The 22,656-nt window shown below is 37.5% G+C and overlaps 1 protein-coding gene and 1 pseudogene across 1 annotated transcript; one reads left to right on the forward strand and one right to left on the reverse strand.

Annotated features, from left to right (window-relative positions):
• Nucleotides 1–8,302: 8,302 nt before the first annotated feature.
• On the forward strand, nucleotides 8,303–9,031 carry LOC113335895 (Werner Syndrome-like exonuclease). The gene has a single exon (XM_026581914.1). It carries the CDS (start codon nucleotides 8,303–8,305, stop codon nucleotides 9,029–9,031), a length of 729 nt encoding a protein of 242 aa, XP_026437699.1.
• Nucleotides 9,032–11,316: 2,285 nt separating this feature from the next.
• Nucleotides 11,317–13,644, reverse strand: LOC113336120 (annotated as a pseudogene).
• Nucleotides 13,645–22,656: the final 9,012 nt, after the last annotated feature.

Genomic DNA, 22,656 nt, shown 5'->3' on the forward strand with positions numbered 1-22,656 from the left:
CCAAAGAATGAAGAACTAAATATAAGAGTTGAGGAGAGTGTTGGTGATAAGGTGGAGCTAGGTGACAAGATGGAACTTGAGATACAAGGAAACAATAAGACTGTTGTTTATGATGAGGATGATCAGGAAATTGTGCAAGAGCCGGCCCAGGAATATGAAGCACAAGATCATCAGTACAATCTTGCTAGAGACAGAGTGAGGAGGGAAATCATACCACCTCAGAGATATGGCCATGTTGATTTGGTTGCGTATGCACTTGCAGTGGGTGAGAGCATAGATAATAATGAGACGAGGACCTACGAAGAAGCAATCAATGGTGAAGAATCAGCAGAATGGGGAGCTTCTACGATTGAAGAAATTGAGTCTCTTAACAAGAATGACACTTGGGAGATAGTTGCAAGACCTAAGGGACAAAAGATTGTCGGAAGCAAATGGGTCTTCAAGAAGAAAGAAGGTACTTCAGATGGTGAAGGAATAAGGTACAAGACAAGGCTTGTGGCAAAGGGGTTTACACAAAGAGAAGGCATTGACTACAATGAGGTATTTTCTCCTGTTGTTAAACATAGTTCTATTAGAACATTGCTTGCTATAGTTGCTTTGAATGATCTAGAATTGGAACAACTATATGTTAAGACAACTTTCCTTCATGGTGATTTGGATGAGCGTATTTATATGCAACAACCAAAAGGGTTTGAAGTTCCTGGCAAAGAAGATCATGTATGTTTGTTGAAGAAATATTTGTATGGTCTAAAGCAATCTCCAAGGCACTGGTATAAACGTTTTGATACGTTTATGTTGGAAAATGGTTATCGCAAGAGTAAGTATGATAGTTGTGTATACCACAAGAAACTCCAAGATGGTTCATTTGTGTATTTGCTCTTGTATGTTGATGATATGTTGATAGCTTGCAAAGACATGTCAGAGATACAAAAGTTGAAAGTGCAGTTGAGTAGTGAGTTTGAGATGAAAGATTTGGGTGCAACAAAGAAGATATTGGGTATGGAGATTCATAGAAACCGAGATGAAGGCAAGTTGTATTTATCCCAGAAGTCTTACATCGAGAAGGTGTTGGAAAGTTTTGGTATGAAAGATGCAAAACCGGTAAGTACTCCTTTGGCAGCTCATTTTAAACTCTCTAGAAAGCAATCACCTCAAATTGCGGATGAGGCAGGGTACATGTCTCGGGTTCCTTATGCAAGTGCAGTTGGTAGAATCATGTATGTTATGGTTTGTACAAGGACGGATATCGCACAAGCTGTGAGTATGGTAAGTAGATACATGGGAAGTCCCGGGAAGGCTCATTGGCAAGCTGTAAAGTGGATTTTGAGGTATCTAAGGGGCAGTACAGATGTTGGTTTGGTGTTTTCCAAACACAGTGGTGATTCAATAAATGTTGTGGGATATGTTGATTCTCATTATGCAGGTGATCTTGATAGAAGAAGGTCATTGACAGGTTATACTTTTACATTGTGTGGTAGTACTTCAGTTGGAGGTCGGTTTTGCAAAGCACAGTTGCATTGTCTACAACTGAGGCAGAGTACATGGCAGCTGCAGAAGCAGTGAAGAAAGGTATATGGTTGATGGGTTTGTTTGGTGATGTGGGGTTCAAGCAAGAGAGTGTGGTTCTGTATTGTGATAGTCAAAGTGCCATTCACTTGTCCAAGAACCAGATGTATCATGAGAGAACGAAGCACATCGATCTCAGGTATCATTTCATCAAGGATGCCATTGAAGGAGGGAAGATAACTATGCTTAAGGTTCCTACATCGGACAACCCTGCAGACATGTTAACGAAGCCGGTTCCAAGTATCAAGTTCAAGCATTGCTTAGACTTGGTTGTTGTCAACAAGTGTTGAGAGCCCTTGTAAGGGCTAAGCGAAGACGATGATGGAAAATGATGAATGATGATAGTATTCAAGTCAAGGTGGAGATTTGTTGTATTATGCCTTGAATACTTGTAAGTATTCAGTTGGCCTGATCCAATAGCTTGGCCCAAAAGTACATTAAGTCTCTTTTGTAAACCTAGGTCAAGTATAAAAGGGGGGATAGGGTTTATAATAGAGAGAAAAACTTATGTAGTTTTTGAGAGAGTGTGAGGCACAAAGGAGGCAAGAGTTCTTGAGAGAGGATTTAGGGGAAACTGAAGAAATCAAAGTTTGGAGACAGTGTTTATGGTTTTTCAACAGTGAATATTTTGTTTATTCTCATTGATATATATAGTGAAGTTTACAACAAAATAGGTTACAACAAATAGAGATATTCTAGGAAAGAACTATATTTACGTAAGACTAAGTTTAGGAAAGACCTAGTAAATTGGGAAACCTAGTAGACTAAGGAAATATAAGTAACAAGAATATATTTTCTCCAACACCCCCCCTCAAGTTGGAGGAGTCGATCCAGAACGAATACCCAACTTGCTAACCAAATGCTGAAACTGCTTGACACCTAAAGGTTTTGTGAATAAATCTGCAAGCTGTTCAGAAGACGGTAAATGTTGTGGTTTGATTAAGCCGTTGAGTAGTTTCTCCCGTACAAAATAACAATCAATTTCGATATGCTTCGTCCTCTCGTGAAATACTGGATTTTGAGCAATGTGAATAGCTGCCTGACTGTCACAGGAAACAACTATTGGAAGAATACAAGGAATTCGGAAATCCTGAAACAAATAACGAAGCCATTGTAGTTCTGCAGTTAAATGTGCAAGAGCACGATATTCAGCCTCAGCCGAAGAGCGAGCAACTGTGGGTTGCTTTTTAGATTTCCAGGAAACTGGGCTAGAACCTATAGTAACAAGGTATCCATTAGTGGATCGGCGGGTCATCGGGCAGCCTGCCCAATCAGAGTCGGTATATCCTTTGAGTATCAAAGGAGTGGAAGAGGCCAGAAAAATTCCATGACCAATAGTACCTTTAAGGTAACGTAAAACATGATTAGCAGCATCCAGATGTGAAGAATGAGGACGTTGCATAAATTGGCTTAAATAATTCACTGCATAAGTGATATCTGGTCGTGTGACTGTAAGGTATAAAAGTCGACCAATTAAGCGCCGATAAATACTAGGATCTGGTAAAGGCGTACCATCCTCGTATGTCAGTTTTAGATGCGCATCCATAGGAAAAGAAGAAGTGCGCGTTCCAGTGAGTCCAGAATCCTTTAGGATATCCAGAATGTACTTCCTTTGACAAAGAAAAATACCTTTGGAAGAACGAGAAACTTCGATGCCCAAGAAGTATTGTAATTTTCCCAAATCTTTGATTGAGAAATAAGACGCGAGTCTGGATTTGAGAGAGGTGATGAAAATATTATCAGTACCGGTGATAATGATATCATCAACATAAATAAGGACAAAAATGGAAGTATTCCCTTTATGATAAGTGAAGAGAGAATTATCGCATAACGATTTTTGGAAACCTTCAGCTAGTAATACCGAAGAAAATTTTGCAAACCATTGCCTAGAAGCTTGTTTCAGCCCATATAAAGATTTTTTTAATCTTAGAACTTTGGAGGGACCCGCAGAACCTAAACCAGGGGGTAATTTCATGTATATTTCTTCATCAAGATCGCCTTGAAGGAATGCATTGTTGACATCAAGTTGATGAAGGGACCATCCTCGAATGGCAGCAATGGATAATAGCACACGCATAGTGACGAGTTTAGCAACTGGAGCAAAAGTGTCATAAAAATCAATGCCCTCTTGTTGAGTGTATCCTTTTGCCACTAGGCGAGCTTTATATCGTTCCACTGTACCATCGGCATGAAATTTAATTTTAAACACCCATTTACAGCCTATTGCCACTTTACCGGGTGGAAGATCAACCTGAATCCAAGTGTCGTTGGCCTGCAGAGCAAGAATTTCTTTGGCCATAGCTGCTCTCCATTTAGGGCATAGTTTGGCCTGTGAGTATGTTTTGGGTTCCTCCGTAAGGAGAACCTGAGCTAGGAAAGCTTTATGAGATGGAGAAAATTTATCAAACGACAGATATTTAGTCATTGGATAAACCGAAGTGGAATTTCATTTCGGAAGATTGCAGTGATAATCCTTCAAGTACGAAGGTGCGGACTTTGTACGATTTGGCCGTGAGGATGATATATCCGGCACAGGAGAAGCTGGTGATGAGGATGGAGGAGGAGAATGATTCGCAGTTTGCGAAGTAGAGGAATTGGTCTGCATCACAGAATTATCTTGCGATGGCATTTCGGCGGTAGATAAGGGATGTCGAGAATTTAAAAGGGAGTCCTGTGCCACTGGGGCCGGGGATGGTTGTGAAATAGTAGAGGGTTGAGTAGAGTTATCTCCATTGGGAGTTAGAATGGAGTCATAGAACGCAAGATCAGAGTCGCGTGCATGATGGGTGACAGTTGAATGCGGAAGAGAACCAATATCATGAAAAGGAAAAAGTGTTTCATGAAACACAAAATCTCTGGATATGTAAATTGTCTTGGAATCAAGGTCATATATTTTGTAGCCTTTCTGGTTGTAAGGGTAGCCAACAAAAATGCCCGGTTTAGCACGAGCATCGAATTTGTGAGACGGACGTGGATTGCGACCAAAACAAAGGCAACCAAAAACCCGTAAATGAGAATAAGACGGTAATGTGGACAATAGCATTTCATGAGGGGATTTGTGTGATAAGACGGGGGTCGGCATTTTGTTGATTAAATATGCCGCAGTCAATATGCATTCACCCCAAAATTGTAAAGGGACATTAGACTGAAAACGTAATGCACGAGCGACATTAAGAAGATGTCTATGTTTACGTTCGACAATTCCATTTTGTTGAGGTGTGTATACACAACTTGTTTGATGTAAAATACCATTCTGATGAAACCAAGACTGAAGTTCTTTAGATTTGAATTCAGAACCATTATCAGAACGAAAAGTTTGAAGTTGTGGAATAAATGTAGTATGAGTACCATAAGTTATGGTAGCAATTTTGTGACCATATTGCCGAATCCCAAATTGGAAAAATTTCTGTAAACATACTAGAGTTTCTGATTTGGCAACCATGAGATAAACCCAAGTGCATCGAGTATAATCATCAACCAAAGTGAGAAAATATCTGGCACCCGTAGAGGATGCCACGGAAAATGGTCCCCAAAGATCAGCATGAATTAACTGGAAAGCATAAGAAGAAGAAGAAGTACTTTTATTAAAGGGTAACCTTGTTTGTTTAGCCAAGGGACACACAATACAAGAGTGAATATTCTTGGAGTCAATGAAATTAAAAGTGCGAGATAAGAAACGAAAACAATCCTCACTGGGATGGCCTAAACGGCAATGCCACATATCCATTGGCCTCTTATTTGCAATAAAAGAAAAAACAGAAGGACGGAAGCTAAAATGATATAGGCCAGCAATGCGCCTACTCCATCCAATCTCCTGGTTCGTTTGAAGGTCCTGGAAGACACACGAATCATGAGAAAATTTAATACAACAATTGGTTGTTTTCGTTAATTGACTAAACGATATGAGATTGAACTTAAAACTGGGAACATGAAGGACGTTTAGTAATTTGATTTTAGGTGATAAATCAATATTACCAACATGAGTCACAGAGGTAAACGATCCATCTGGCAATTGGACTTCAATTGGTTTGTCAACCAACGCATAAGTATTGAAATATGATAAAGAAGAACATATATGGTGCGTAGCACCACTATCGACAATCCAAGTAGATAGAGAACAAGCCAATATTTTTGGCAAAGAGGGAAAAGACGGCAATATTGAGACAGAATTGCAAATTGGAGTTGTATGCATAAGGGAAAAATCAGCGTTGCACAAATGAGCAGAGGGGCACAAACAGTCGGTACCAGAGGTGCACAAACAGGCGTGAGCAGCAAATAACGAGGGACGGTTGATAGGAGACTTACCAGCGAAGTTGGCTGCTGGAGAAGGGACATCAGCGTTGTGTGGTGGAGCCAGCAGGTTGAGCAGTTGCTGGTACTGTTCGGCAGTGATTGCAGGGGCTGCTGGGAACGTGACAGGCGCAGCTGGGAGCATGGCAGACGCGTTGCAGTGCTGGCCAGGAGAAGCGACAACAGCTAAGGCGTGATTGGCAGCAACAGCAGCGGCTTTGGAGGGCTCGTTTCCGCCGTTGGTAGGGTAACCATGAAGCTTCCAGCACACCGTACGTGTATGGCCATGCCGATTACAATGATCGCAAAAGGGTCGTGGACGTTTGTTTCCGTTGGATTGGCTGTGGACAGGGCGAAACTGGGACGGATTGCGGTAGCTTCTATTGTCTGTGCGAGCAGCAGACAAAGCCGCAGAGTCAAGAAGAGGAACAGCAGCAGAGTTGAGGCCTTGTTGCTCTTCCTTTTGCCTGACGAGATTGTAAAGTTTCGCTGCTGACGGCAATGGTTCGATGACCAGAAGTTGACTGCGCAAGGCAGAGAAGCGCTCCTGAAGACCCTGTAAAAACTCCATAACACGATCTTGGTTATGGTGTTCAAGGATGGACTTACCAGCATTACAGATGCAAGCAGTGGGAGGCCGAAAAGAATCCAATTGATACCAAAGAGTTTTGAGTTGTGTGTAATATTGAGCAACAGTCTGGTGTTCTTGTTTCAAGGTTGAAATGGACTGTTTGATTGCATATAACTTTGTTGCATTGGATTGAGCAAAACGGCTCTTCAAATCCATCCAAATCTCATGAGCAGTTTCAAAAGACATCACACTACGGCCAATTGCGGTTTCACAAGAATTGCAAACCCAACTGCCGACAAGATCATCGCAGCGTTGCCAGTACGGTATATCGGCTGAAATTCCTGGCTTAACAACTGTGCCATCGATGTAGCCAAGTTTGGCCTTGGCACTTAAGGCCTTACGAAAACCACGAACCCAAGTGGCATAGTTTTCACTTGTGAGAACGGGTTGATAAAGAATAGTGGTAGGATTGTCTGCTGGATGAACATAATAAGGACTAGAAGGATGAAGGTGAGGATTAGTATCAGAAGAACCTTTGTTATTGTTGCTGGTGTCAACAGAGTGATCAGGAATGTCTCCCATGGATGCTGTCAACTGATGTAGGAAACGTCGTTGATGCCTGACAATAGAGAAGCGTCACTGATGCTTGACTGGTGAAGAGGCGTCGCTGGTGCTGGACTGAGAGAGCAACGACCCTATTGCTTGACGATGGAGGAAATCGTTGCTGTTGCTTTTTTTCTTTTTTTGTGTTTGTTTGGTTTATAAACTGGTTGGAGCGATTTAGAAGATGGATTGGTTTGCTGTTGACGATGAAAGAAACTTCGATTTGCAAGGATATTTAGGCGAAGAAGAGGACCTAAAGAGAAACCTAGCACGAAGATACCATGAAGAAATCAAAGTTTGGAGACAGTGTTTATGGTTTTTCAACAGTGAATATTTTGTTTATTCTCATTGATATATATAGTGAAGTTTACAACAAAATAGGTTACAACAAATAGAGATATTCTAGGAAAGAACTATATTTACGTAAGACTAAGTTTAGGAAAGACCTAGTAAATTGGGAAACCTAGTAGACTAAGGAAATATAAGTAACAAGAATATATTTTCTCCAACAGAAACCTTGTAAACTTGTTTGATCATCATAGTGGAATCATTTTGTCGTCTTCGCAAGTGGATGTAGATTATCTTGATCGAACCACTATAAATTCTTGTGTTGTGTGTGTGCTTAATTTGATTGATTTCATGTCCATTTTCAATTCTTGATTGATTATGCATGATTGAGCCACTGTTTATAACAAGTAGTCTTCGTTCAAGGATTCATGATGTTGGCAGTGATGTTTCTTTTTGTGTGTGCGCTTAAAAACATCTCTAATCCCCCTAATGGTGTGGCACTGCATTTCTCTCCACCACAAAATCTTTCCAAGACTCCAATATTTCCCCTTTCACAATTTCCTAACCTCAACCCAAGAATATTTTCAAACAACAATACAAAATTAATCCAAACTCTATAAGTGGTTAATTTTACAAAAAAAATATTTGAAACTTTTCTTCTTGTTTGAATTGTCGTGATGCAAGTCAACTGACTACAAATACACGGTGGTCAAGTCAAGGTTAGAGGAAACAGCAACCCATCAATCATTTGGACTAGAACCTGCTATACCGTAACATTATATAGTCTTATGATCCAAGTAATGTCAGATGAGCAGCTTTTACGGATGTCAAATGGAAAAATAAACTGTCCTTTTATGATTTATTTTTTTATTTCAAATCCGTTCTTCAACTTTTTACAATACTAGAGAGACCAGCTGTATACCACCACCAATCCCCATTACTGCAACAAAAAAAAAAAAACCAGTCTTCAAGTTCAAAACCGCCATGACAATCCAGCAAGTTTCCATCCGTACTCTTCCAAACTTGTACCCAGACACACAAGATGTTTACTCTGTAACCGTTAATGGTGCTCCAATCAACACGGTTGTAACCAAAGATGCTGCAACAGTTGATCACTGGATTGAGCAGATTTACAGTGATTACAAAGAAACATTAGAAGATTGTGCCAAAAAAGATTCTACAAAACGTTTCCTTGTTGCTCTTGATGTGGAATGGAAACCTGCTGCTTTTGCTTCCAAGTATGATTATCCTCCGGTAGCAATATTAAAACTCTGTGTTGGTGGTGATAGATGTTTGATTTTTCAGATCTTGCGGTCTTTTCAATTCCCTAAATCTCTTCATAGGTTTCTTGATGATGACAATCTCAGATTTGTTGGAGTTGGAATCGAAGATGTTGCGTTTAGACTTGAGAATGAGTTTAATCTTTGTGTTAAGAGAGCTGTTGATCTTAGGGATTTGGTTGCTGAAAAGTATCCTCGTATGGAGGACGAATTTATTCAGATTCTTGATTTGATGGAATTGGCTAAAGTGGTTTTTCGTTTTAGAGAAATTGAAAGACCTAAAGATGTTAGTCTGAGTAATTGGAATCAGAAATACCTTACTCGAGAACAGATTATGTATGCTGTCGTTGATCCATATGTTTCTTCCAGGATCGGTGATCAACTCGGTTACGTTTGTGGACCTTATGATGGCAGTGTCACTATTTTGGATTGATGATGGTTTGGGGGTCATGAAGGTGGTGATAATTAAGGTTTTATGCTTTATTTTAGATTTTGCATTGGAGTCTAAGAGGAGATCAAAGTTGGGTTCATGATTACTGGTCTGATTTTTGTCTCTGTATTCATTTAGTTGCAGAGGGTCTTTTTTGTTTTGTTGATCTTTCTTTTTACTCCATTGTTATTAGTACTAGTCCAGTAGTTTTTGATTGAAATTCTGGAGAGTAGTGAACAAAATTTCTCTTGCATTTTTTTTGATTGGATTAATATTGCAAGTAAATGTGCATTTAAGACTAAAGCAACAATTGTACTCCGGAATTTCAATCAAATTTTAGCCTAAGAGAATATTGCAAGTAAATTTGCTGTAGTATTTGAGAAAGACAATGAATCTGACAACAGCAAACTTTAGCTTAAGAGAACAAGGAATATGATTTTAAGATGGTGAACCCAAGCATAATACCACTGGGTGCTTGGACTTTTAAGTTTATGATTAGCTCCTCAAACTGGTGTGTTCACCAATTTCATCTACTCCACCCTTCTCTATCTCCAGTGAATGCCGACCGCCGTGTAACACAACGGCCAATTACAGCGAGTCACTGACCAGATAACGTTATGGCAAATCCAAGGATTTTAGTGAGTCACTGATACCTATGCCCAAGCGAGCCAAGCCCACCAGAAAACTCAATGTAGCCTGTAGGCTGTAGCCACTAGCTATGTAGGAACGGTTTTTCGGGGATCATGGTTATTTTGGGGACCATGATTTTATTTTGACATTAGAAGTAAATCTAGGTCGCCCCTTATCTAGATATTTATATTAATACCTAAATTACCCTCTTGATTAATTTTTTGGTAATTATTAGTTAGTGTCAATAATAGTTAGCGTAGTGATTAGTAAAATGATTAAGTTAAAGATAATTAATGAGATTAAAAAATCAGATGGCTTTTTTTTTAAAAAGAAGCAGAATTATTGAGAGAGTAAAGTTGGAGAAGATGAAGAAGGAAAACATGAAAAACAAAGGATTTTACCAACCACAACTGAAGGAAGAGTATTTGGGTACCCAGGTATGTTTCCAACTTAGATAATGTTGGTTGAATTGCTCCAAATTTTCAAAAAACTGTAAATTTTTAGGGTAGATTTGGGCTTGTTCGGTTACCTTATGTGAAGAACAGGTTACCGAACTCATCTGAAAGTGTACTTCAGTTACCTTTTCCATATACGCAGGTTACCGAAATCGTTCTTTAATGGAGGTTTTTAGTTGTTCCGTTACCTTTTCCATACACGCAGGTTACCGAACTTTGTTTATAGGACTTACAAAGTAATGTTCGGTTGGTTCGCAAACTTTAACCCAACAACATATCTAACCGAACTCCACATGTATGCAATTAGTGAAGAGTTCGGTTTGTCAAGATTTTTTGCGAACAAACCGAACATAGTGGAACAAGTTCGGTTAAATTGAAACTCAACATAGTAGGCAAAATAACACAGTTCGGTTACATTGGAAAAAAAATTTCTTTTTGGAATATAAGTAGAGTTCGGTTACTAGATAGTTTTAGAAATTTTTGCGAACCAACCGAACAAGGTAAGTAAAGTTCGGTTATATCATAACTCAACATAGTAGGAAAAATAACACAGTTCGGTTACATTTTTTTTTTTGTATTATGGGTAGAGTTCGGTTACTAACTAGTTTTAGAATTTTTTGCGAACCAACCGAACTCGGAGTTCGGTTATGAAAAATTAAATTCGTGATAACCGAAGTGTTCTTCGTGTTCTTGGTTTCAGAATGTTCGGTTACAAAACTAGTTTTTTTAAAACTATTCCTAACCGAACATGCCACTTTAACATCCATTTAAATCATATTTTGATGATTTCTACTCAATTTTCCTATCCAAAAACGAATTAAAAAGATTGATGGGTTTTTCAATCGAACGAGGAACGCCAAGGAAAGAGAGAAGAAGAAGAGAATAAACTTTTTTTCAAAACTAAAAATTTTCGATTGCTCTTTTGATTTTAATTTGATTTTGATTTTGGTTAATAAATTCATTTATATTAGATGTAGGAGTATATGATTAGATCTATATAGTTATTAAGTTAGTTTTAATTTAAATTAAAGTAAAGGGTAAATGGGTATTTACCTAACTTTGGGACACCCCTTATAAGTATATGGAGGTTGGCCTAATAAGATCATGGTCCCCAAAAAAAAACCATGGTCCCTAAAAAATCGTTTCTATGTAGTCTGTAGTCTCTGTAGGAAAGACTGCCCAGGTCCAACAAATAGAAAGAGGGGAAACAAAAGAGCCTGTATATTAAAGAAAAGCACAAAGAAGATCATGAAGTTCAATTAACCAAACCTCAAACCAAGCAACTGCAAATTACCAAATTAAAGTGTCAACAGATAATCAAACAGTAAACATAACATAATTTCAAAACGAGAGCTACTTAGAAAATGAAACACAGAAATTAAATGCACACTCCTTTCTGGAGGACCTTCACAAACGCACCAACAACTTATCAATAATCACCACCACGTAGACGGAGGACAAGGTGAAGAGTGGATTCTTTCTGAATGTTATAATCAGCTAGATTCCTTCCATCTTCCAATCGCTTTCCTGCAAAGATCAACCTCTGCTGATCAGGTGGGATCCCCTCCTTATCTTGAATCTTTGCTTTCACGTTGTCAATGGTATCTGAACTCTCCACCTCTAATGTGATCGTTTTCCCAGTAAGAGTCTTCACAAAAATCTGCATACCACCACGTAGACGAAGAACCAAGTGAAGTGTTGACTCCTTCTGGATATTGTAATCAACCAAGGTTCTTCCATCTTCCAACTGCTTCCCTGCAAAAATCAATCTCTGCTGGTCTGGAGGTATACCTTCCTTGTCCTGAATCTTAGCCTTCACATTATCAATTGTGTCTGAACTTTCTACCTCCAAAGTGATAGTCTTTCCTGTTAGAGTATTAACAAAAATCTGCATTCCTCCTCTGAGACGCAACACTAGGTGAAGGGTAGACTCCTTTTGTATATTGTAATCCGCGAGGGTACGTCCATCTTCAAGTTATTTTCCTGCAAATATCAACCTTTGCTGGTCTGGTGGAATTTCTTCATTGTCTTGGATCTTAGCTTTCACGTTATCAATTGTGTCAGAGCTTTCCACTTCGAGGGTGATGGTTTTGCCAGTAAGGGTCTTAACAAAAATCTGCATACCACTACGCAGACGAAGAACAAGGTGAAGTGTTGATTCCTTTTGAATATTATAGTCGGCAAGGGTACGACCATCTTCGAGTTGTTTACCAGCAAAAATCAATCTCTGTTGGTCTGGAGGAATTCCTTCCTTGTCCTAGATCTTAGCCTTCACATTGTCAATTGTATCAAGGCTTTCAACTTCAAGAGTTATGGTTTTCCCAGTAAGGGTCTTCACAAATATCTGCATACCACCACGAAGTCGAAGTACAATATGGAGAGTTGATTCTTTCTGGATGTTGTAATCAGCAAGAGTTCTTCCATCTTCAAGTTGTTTACCTGCAAAAATCAATCTCTGTTGGTATGGGGGAATTCCCTCTTTGTCCTGAATCTTTTCCTTTACATTGTCAATAGTGTCAGAGCTCTCAACCTCAAGAGTGATTGTCTTTCCAGTCAAAGTCTTAACGAAGATCTGCATACCACCACGAAGGCGTAGCACAAGATGGAGAGTGGATTCTTTCTGGATGTTGTAATCAGCAAGAGTTCTCCCATCTTCAAGCTGTTTACCAGCAAAGATCAGTCTATGTTGATCTGGGGGAATTCCTTCCTTGTCCTGAATCTTTGCTTTAACATTGTCAATGGTGTGGAGCTTTCGACATCAAGAGTAATGGTCTTCCCGGATAGAGTTTTCACGAATATTTGCATTTGCATTGAACAATAACCATTCAATATAAGTAATCTATAAGAAACTTCAATCCAAAACAGCACATCGTAATCTATGCATAGAAACAGAATAAACCTCAGCCTAAGTTAATGGATATGAGAAAAGATTTCAAATTATTATGTCAATATCAACATGAAATATTACAACAGAACCTAACATGATCACCATTAAAATCATAAGAAATAACAAATAAGGTTCAATCAGAAACCTAGAATTACTTAGAATCATAAGAGTAACAAAAAGCTATACATGTCATTTTTCTAGCTCTACTTTAGTTCCTAAATGACCTCAACAATAATGGGCTTACAATTTTCACAAATATTTGTATCTAAATCTGATCCATACTAACATAATCACCATTAAATCAAAATAAATCACTCCATAATCTAGAATCAGAATCATACATAATCACCATTAAATCAAAATAAATAAGCTAAATACAAATCAAATCACATCTAATCAAAACTAAGAACCTAACCCTACATTAGATTCGAACAACATAATTAGATCTAAATCCAATTAAATCTAGAGGAAAATACATAATAAAATTGAGATAATATCAAATCAAAGAAACCTAAATATTGTATTGAATTCCAAAAATCAACATCATATCAAAAAGAAAGAAAAAAACCTAATTCATGTTAACAAATTAAAAAAATCACTAATTCATGTTCATAAAAATCAACTAGTGATTAGAGAGAGGCAGAGATCCATCGATAGCATACCTTGTGTTAGAGAGACGGTGGAAGAAAAATTGAAAAGCGTTTTCAATTGGAAACGGAAAAAGGAGTTTTTGGCTAAGCAGAAAAGAAATGTCGATGAAGAAAATACAAGTGATTGAGATATTTTTTATAGGGACTTTGTGGCGGAAACGGGTCCGTCCAGTTTCGGATCTCAGAATACTTGATAACAATGACGTTATTTCCCAAGAGTGAGTTACTGTTTAGTCCAGAAAACCCGACTCGGGTTACTGGCAAGTCTAACGCCAAAAAATATTTACTCCCTAGTCCAAGAAAGTTTTGAAAAGAATAAAATTACTCTACTAACCCTAGTATAAAACATTACGTATAATAATACATATGTTACTACATATTACATATGTAGTATACTAGTTACTACTAGTATACTAGTACATACTACATACTAGTTACTACTAGTATATTACATATTACATATGTTACTACTACATACTACATACTAGTTACTACTAATTACTACTAGTATACTACTAGTATATACTAATTACTACTAGTATATACTAGTAATAACTAGTATACTAGTAGTATACTAGTAGTAATTAGTATGTAGTATGTAGTAGTAACATATGTAATATGTAATATACTAGTAGTAACTAGTATATAGTATGTAGTAATAACATATGTAGTATGTAGTATCCTAGTAGTAACTAGTATACTAGTAGTAATATGTTATGTATTAATACTACATATTGATATGTAGTATGTTATGTATTGATACTACATGTTGACATGTAGTATGTTATGTATTGATATGTAGTATGTTTGATATGTAGTATGTTATGTATTGATACTACATATTGATATGTAGTATGTTATATATTGATATGTCGTATGTTTGATATGTAGTATGTTATATATTGATACTACATATTGATATGTAGTATGTTATGTATTGATACTACATATCAAAAAAAAAAAATTGTTATGTATTGATACTACATATTTTACTACTAGTACTAGTTACTACTAGTATACTAGTTTACTAGTATACTATACTATAGTAGTATACTAGTTTAGTATAGTAAAGTAGTTACATAATTTACTTGTAACAATAAGATATTTTTGTTACTACTAGTACAGTACATATTAATATGTAGTATCACCGTATTGATATTACTAGTATGTAGTAACATACTACTAGTAACATTTACATGTGTTGATACTAATTAGACCTGGAAGGGTGTTTTAGGAATTTATAAAATACACTTTATAGTCTCCACGAAGTTTTTGGACTAGAGAGTAAATTTTTTCCACGGGTGGACTAGCCATTAACTGGGTCTGCTAGAACTGGACTAGCCAGTAATTCATACATTTCCCAACGGGATTAGGAATCTTCTAGAAACGGATTAGGATAACCTAATAGCCAAGGATTAGTAGTAGGTACAACAAAATGAGAGAGAAGAAATAAAATGAGATGAACTACCGATATAAGTTCGGTAGATCAACAACCGGTCTTAGTTTATGTTAATAGTGGTAGATGGACAACTGGTTTTAATTTATGTTGAAAATTGTCGACATAGAAAATTAAACTAAGATTAGGAACCGAACTGCACCTTCTCAGTAAATGAATATGCATCCAGTGGGATGCCGAGCTTCGGCAGCATGAAAATTTTAAAGGGGGCAATTCCTTCATTTTTGGTAGGTTATTACGGGGTAAAATTAGACAACCCAAAATATTATTTAATTATGTGGAATTAAAAAAAAAACAGACGATTACAACTATGAGGGATTATCATTCGGTAATAAATTAGTTGGAAGCCTAGCAACAAGCTGAGCTCCAACACCTTTTTGGATAACTACACTTAACCTATGAAAAATAAATTCTCCAACCCGAACACTAGCATCATGGCTAGCAATATAATTGCGCAGGCGCTTCAAAAAGTCTATAGTATCGTCCCCCAACTCCCATAAGGTGGTAAAGGCAAGCGTCCCAAAATCATAACCTTGAGTCGTACACTTCTCCAAGTACTTAGCATTAATTCTTGCGAGTAACAACATTCTTAATGACCATACCTAGAACAAAGGACTGAACCCCACCACCAGTAAAAGGTGAAACACCTGTTACATCCAAGCATACATCACGCAAGAAAACCCAAGTCAACCTCCTTCCATAGCTGGCACACCTGCTCGAGAACACATGCCCGGAATAGTGTCATGCACCAAATCATGTCTAAACTTAAGCACAACCTCATTCGCACAGTCAGAGCATGATCACCGAAAACATCCATATCTCTCTTGCAAAAGGGGAAAGCACCATCCACCTCAAATAGGGGGACCCCTAATCTGTATCAGAGAACTGCACTGAATTGCCTAGCTCCAATAAGTTGATTGAGACCCTAAGTTGGAATCGCCATTAGGAAATCTCATGCATGTTTTGTTAGATTACATTGCCAAAGCACAAAATCTCGTTCAGCCAAAACATATTGGTAGGTATGTTGTTCTTTACAACATCAAAGTAAATAGTTGCCAAAGAGTTCATGGAATGAGTGGCAGAATTACTAATGCAAATAGGAGAAACAATCCCGCACGGAGAATTAAAGGATTCCAAAGCTTGTAGAAGAGAGATACTACTACCATCTGTACCCGAGTGTCCGAGAATTGTGGATTGCAGATCTAGGGTCTGTAAACAAGAAGAAATAAAACAAAAGTGCTTAGTGTCCTGCATTGTGTACACACCCAAACCTCCATGCTTGAAAGAAAATATACACAATCTCTGCTGAAGAAGTCCGTAGCCAGGATCCAATTAATGGATTAAATTTGAATCAAATTAAAGAAGATGAATAATTTAAAAATAAGTAATATGGTTTTTAAATACCTAATGGGTACCCGAATCCAATGGATATTCGAGCTTTTTACCGAGTTCGGTTCCGGTTAACCAATTTAGGAATCAGATTCAGAACTGTTAGGACCAACCACGACTCTTATAAACGTTTGGATTCCAAGTCCAGTGATACCTGGAAGAAACCTGATTTATTGAAAATCTTGATAAAATGACCTAAGTTAGAAACGCGTGAACATCATATTCGTTAAGGAGTAATAAAGAATCCAAAAAAAGATGAAAAATAATAATTATTTGATGACCTAAAAAATCCAAAAATAATTAAAAAATAATAATGAGTAATTGATTACCTGGAACTTCCTTGTGGCCATTGAGTCAAACCAATAAAAGGAATTATGAGATAACTGGGACAAGTGAGTCAAATTAAAACGAGTAATGCCACTTGACACCCAGAGGACAACTGAACTACTATCCCTTAGAGCAACCACAGTCATGAGACGGACCAAATACCAAAAGCCATACTAAAAGCCAAAAAGATTTGGTATTCTGGGTGTTCAAGCGCAATGGGGGACGACCAAAATTTGGTGAAGCGTGACTTATACGAACGCTTGGTGCAGACGGAACTTATACTCACGTTTCTTGACCGAGCGTTCTTTAAAATATGCGTCTGAATGAAAAAGAGTTATTATGTGCGCCTGATTGAGGCGTAGGTATAGTTCACGCCTAACATGGGACGGCGATGGGAAGTGCGTCTACTGGGACGGAGAAGTTATGTGCGTCTAAGACATACGGAGATAGAAAGTGCGTATGACTCGGGCGGACATAGAAGGTGCGTCTGGGTAGGGCGGATATGGAAGGTGCGTCTGTGTTGGGCGGACATAGAAAGTGCGTCTAGTTCAGGCGTAGATGGATTGTGCGTCTGTGTCGGGCGTTTATTGAAAATCCGTCTGAGTGGGGCGCTTCTAGAAGCAGCGTCTGAGTAGGGCGTTTATAGAAGCAGCGTCTGAGTGGAGCGTGCATAGAATATCCGTCTGAGTGGGGTGTTTTTAGAAAGACCGTCTGGATATATACGTTATTATCTCTTCTCCTTCTCTTTTTACATAACCTATGTTTACAGAAGAAAAAAAAACGACGACGAAACCTAAGTAAAAATCTAGGGCAAATTTTCTTCCTAAATCTCATGTGATGGCCATTAATCTATGTTCTTGTGAAAGAAACGAGTAATCTAATGGATGCAGAAATAAGTTAGTACTATCAAATGCTATATATAGATATACGAAAGAGTCGTTGCAATGTATCAAACGGTCGGAAAATCAGAAAATCAGTTCCAAAATATAACCGTTGGCGCACGTCTGGGTGTACGCCTGGTAACAGACGCTCGTAATACATGCGCCCAAAGCAGGCGTAAATTAAAGTTTTGCCTGCTGACAAACGCTCACAATACGTGCGCCCATTCCAGACGCTCATAATACATGCGCATCACACAGACGCTCATAATACATCCGCCTCACACATGCGCACGTAATACATGCGCCCAAACCAGGCGTTTTTAATAACTGCGCCCCATTGGGACGTACATTCTAATTACGCCTGCTATGGGGCGTATGTTTTATCTCCGTATGGCACGGCGGTGTTTATAAATACGCCTAATTCAAACGCTCTGTATACATCCGCCCCAATATCATACGTTCTTTATACATACGCCCGGTGTGAAGCGCCTACTATACTTCCGTCTCGATTCATACGCTCGTAATAACCCCGTCCCACTATTGATCATTTTAGTCTGGGTTGGCGACCACATTTGGTCACAAACCCTAATTCTTTGGACTAAATATGACTTTACTCCTCACCACTGCGGCACTTTCTGGGACCAAATTTGGGTTTAGTAGCCAAATTTGGTCGTGACTGTGGTTGCTGTTAAGATACATGCCAGACGCAACCAAATGTAAACTTCTGAGTGAGATCAATCCATATAAAAATGACCTCAAAATTAAGATTTGTGTACTTATCAACACAAACAATCCACATTTTGATGTGTTCATTGGCATTGCAGCGGTACTTGTCACACGTAATCCATGTATTATATTTTTGGCATACGAGAATAAATGATCCATCATGCAGAGAGAAACAAAATTGGAAAGTATATCCTCTGTGCTTAAATGTCGCACCACGGTTTATTTATTCACTAGAGAAGATTGAAGACATTAATACATCATCTTTAATATTAGAAAGTTATTCTATGTAAAATGTTGGAGGAAATTGAACCCTTAAAATCCTAGTTTAATTGGGGTCATAATTCTAATTCGGGGCCATGCAATTTTGTTTGCCCCCCAAATTTCTCAGGAGTGTAAAAATCAGAAGATGAATATACTATTTTATCCTTGATTTTTTTTCAAGTAACGACCCTCATTAACAACCCTTCAACGACATTAACGACAGTTTAGGGTCGTCATATACATCATGATCAAAACAATAACGACTCTAAACTGTCATACACTAACGACTCTTTTTAGAGATTAACGACAGTATATAACGACATTTCTAAAACATTAACGACTGTTTAAGTCGTCAAACGCATAACCAAAACAGTAACGACCCTTCCATAGGGTCGTCAGGAAATTGATCATTTTTATGACGACCCAAAACTGTCGTACATTTCCGCCATTAAGGAATCTTCGACAGTTTAGAGTCGTCACTTAAACAGTCTAAACATTAACGACTGTTGAGGATCGTCAATGAAATTTTTTAATACCTTGACGATTTTTCATACTATCTGGGCAAAAAAAAAAGTAAGACTAAAAATTGCAGACAAAAAATCTGGGAAAAAAAAATTAAACTCTAATTAATTAAGATTATCACTAATTAATTAAATTTTAACACTAATCATTTAGGGGTATTTTAGCCATTTAAAAAATATTTTTATAAGGAGTAATCCAAATTAGGTTCTGATGACCTTTTTTGTCCTCTAATATATGGCCCCCAATTAATTCCGATGGCCCCAATTAAACCGGGCTTAAAATATTTAATCTTGGAACCTCTCACAAACACCTGATATTTTTGTACTTATTATAGTAGCGGAATATGATTTGAAGACTAAATATGAACTGAGGACATGAATTTAATTATTTAAGACATTTATTCCTCCGCTTTAGTTTCCAACCTAGTAGATTCTTTTATTTTTCTAATTCCATACTCATTGATTCTTTTTCTTTGTTTAATATGAATGTCAGAGGTATGGTTTTGGTTTTTCAGCATTGGTTAACCTATTAAAAGGATCTGGGACTGCAACTGAGCTTGATTTTTTATTATACTTATCCAAGGAATCAAAAATGTGATCGAGTCTGACTCCTAGTTAGTAAGTTCGCGAATGATTCGCAAATCATTCGCGAATTTTTCCGTATCACGAATTTTACCGTCTTATTCGCGTACGTTTGCAACTCCGAACCCAAGTCGCGTATTATGTGGCATTCCCGGATTATTCGCGAACCGTTCACGAATTTTACGTATTCCGAATGATACGTCCGCTTAATTCGCCATAAATTCTTTAACTTTTACTTTTCAAAGACTCCACTTTTTGGGCTTTACTTCCTTCCGAGCATACATGACCGAATATTAGACGTGTTGTAATTTTTATGAAACAAAAACGACTGAAGAGATTTGAAGGTGAAGGTGAGAGAGATCTCAAACTCACTAACCAAGCATCTAAACCACCATACGACGTCCTCTTGGATAACTAATGTTGTATATATTATTAATATCATCATATTAAGTTTATTTTTTCTTTAAATAACTCACACATATGCATAAAAATTGGTCTATGACCTTATAAATACAAATTATTTGTTATATATAGATACCGAATTTTCAGAACCGAACTCACATTTATAAATCGAATTATACACGTACGTATGCCGTTCCGAATTACTGACGAATCACGTCCCGTTGACCAAATTTTGGACCGAATCTGGATTTTACAAAACCGTATAATACTCGTACGTTTGCCGTTCCGTACGTTTGCCGAATCCCGAATTGCTTACTAGGGTCTGACTCAGTGCTCAAAATTCCGAAAAATAATCACAGAACACTCTCTCAACTTACGACTAACACCAACATTAAAACTAAACGTCGTAGATTAATTTTATATTTAGTACTACTAAATTGGAAAATAATTAAATCATGCAATTGGTAATCTACTTATTAGTTAACCTATTCTCGGTGTCTTCAACAACATTAGTAGCATCAACTTGCATCTTAGCAGTCCGAAGAACTACTCACATGATTCTTTCTCATGTTTCCTACAAAAAAAAAAAAAAAAAAACACTTTCACATGTCCAAAACCTTCCTGCATAGAAGCTGTGAATGACACAATCCATCTTTTATTTCAGACATCCAGGATTTAGCAATGACAGTTAGTTGCTCCTTATATTGTTCTACTGTCGTCACTGATCAAATGGTGCACTGCTGGTTAGTTTTCCTTCAAACGTGAGCTAATCACATTTCTTATTACCTAGTGGTTTGCGCTTCATCAAGGAGCAAAAAAAGTTATAGAGTTGTTGGCTGGGAAGGGACTTAAACAAACGTGATATTCCGAGCACTTACCGTTCCGTGTCAAAATTTCCAAAAGCGACACTTTCGGCGTTTGGCAATGGTTTTATACCGATTAGCTCAGGTACCTGCTATGGATTTTTTCGCAACAGTTTTCTATGGACTTTTAGCAACTGTTTTGTTAAATTGGGTCCAGTTAACTCGTTATGACCAGTTGACTAAATCCATTTACAGTGCTATGATAATTGACCGAGTCCAGTTAACTTGATATGACCAGTTGACTGAGTCAAGTTAACGTGCCATTACCAGGTGACTGAGTCAAGTTAACGTGCTATGACCAGTTGATTGTCCAGAATAGGGTGCACACTTCTCCTGGACACACGAACAAAGTGTTGTTGAGTAGTCAGTATAAGTCCAATTGACGTGTTAATATTTGGATCACACTATTAGTTTATTGTAAAAATTGTTCTTACTGCATTGATCATGCAGTCATGTACTTCACATAGATTGTATTTTTTGGTCGTATTTAACCCTTTTGGTTATACTTCCCTGTTTTGAAATTTATGAGGATTTTGGGAAGAAAAAATTCGCCTCTTTTTAAGATCCTTTGCTGCAAAAATATACATCTAATATATGACAAACGTTAGTGTATACAAAGTGTAAAAAAAAAAAAAATCAGTACAACCTTGTTGAAAAGACTACAATACCGAGCAAAAACTGTATTTCAATCATGTGAAAATTTCTAATCCCCATAAACTTTTGTTACCTTGGAAACCTTCCTATTGCAGTCATGAAAAATAAACTATCGTAGCTTTTTATTGAACTTAATTAATTACCTCATATAATTCTTATTTTCGTTGTTGCACCCTTTTGCATGCACTAGGGCGCTGATAAAAATTGTAATGTGGGAGTATATACTGATCAAACATTTTACGACTTTTTCTTTTATGTGAATGCCTTTGCATGTCGCATATTAATTGTGGTTTGGAAATATAGAATAAATCTAAGACCTGAGATGTTCGAGGAACCTGAGTCGAAGATTGGTGGATTGTTTATCATGCAGTGACTGCTGATATGTTCATCTATTTTAGGTCCCAACTTTAAGGTTCCAATTAAACCATCGGGTTTGCTATCGTATAGATTTTCGTTATATATAACAACTATACGCCTCCAAATTATGTAGTGGTCTTTTCGGAAAGCTTTTGATTACAAACGAACAATGTGCCAATTAAATTGTTAATGTACTTTTCAGCATTTTCGTCCATACAAATTAGGGGATACTACGTAAAAGAAACGGAGACATTTCGAAGCAAAATAAATAACCCCTTATTCATGTGGTTTTTGTAATGCCAAAACTACTCTTAATTAATTGGAGGTTAATAAATTTGATTAGTATAGCTAATACGATTTTAGGACTTCAATTAATTTTTAAGATTAGAGTTAGTTTTCTGGAATTAAACAGATAAATTCGATTTTTTTTCACTTAGGAAACAATGACAAATCCTAAAAATTACCCAAAATCGACACGACATTCGAACATTCGTGCAGACACTCTGTGTAAGAATCATCAATTGGTCAGCACGGTCTTTCTATGCCGACGACATGGAATATTCGACGAAAGCCATGCCGATTAAGAT

Source organism: Papaver somniferum, unplaced genomic scaffold (genome assembly GCF_003573695.1).
Source record: "Papaver somniferum cultivar HN1 unplaced genomic scaffold, ASM357369v1 unplaced-scaffold_150, whole genome shotgun sequence".
Taxonomy (NCBI): Eukaryota; Viridiplantae; Streptophyta; class Magnoliopsida; order Ranunculales; family Papaveraceae; genus Papaver; species Papaver somniferum.

Excerpts from the sequence above, each read along its gene's own strand:
- LOC113335895 (XM_026581914.1), top strand. The coding sequence starts at position 8,303 with ATGACAATCCAGCAAGTTTCCATCCGTACTCTTCCAAACTTGTACCCA.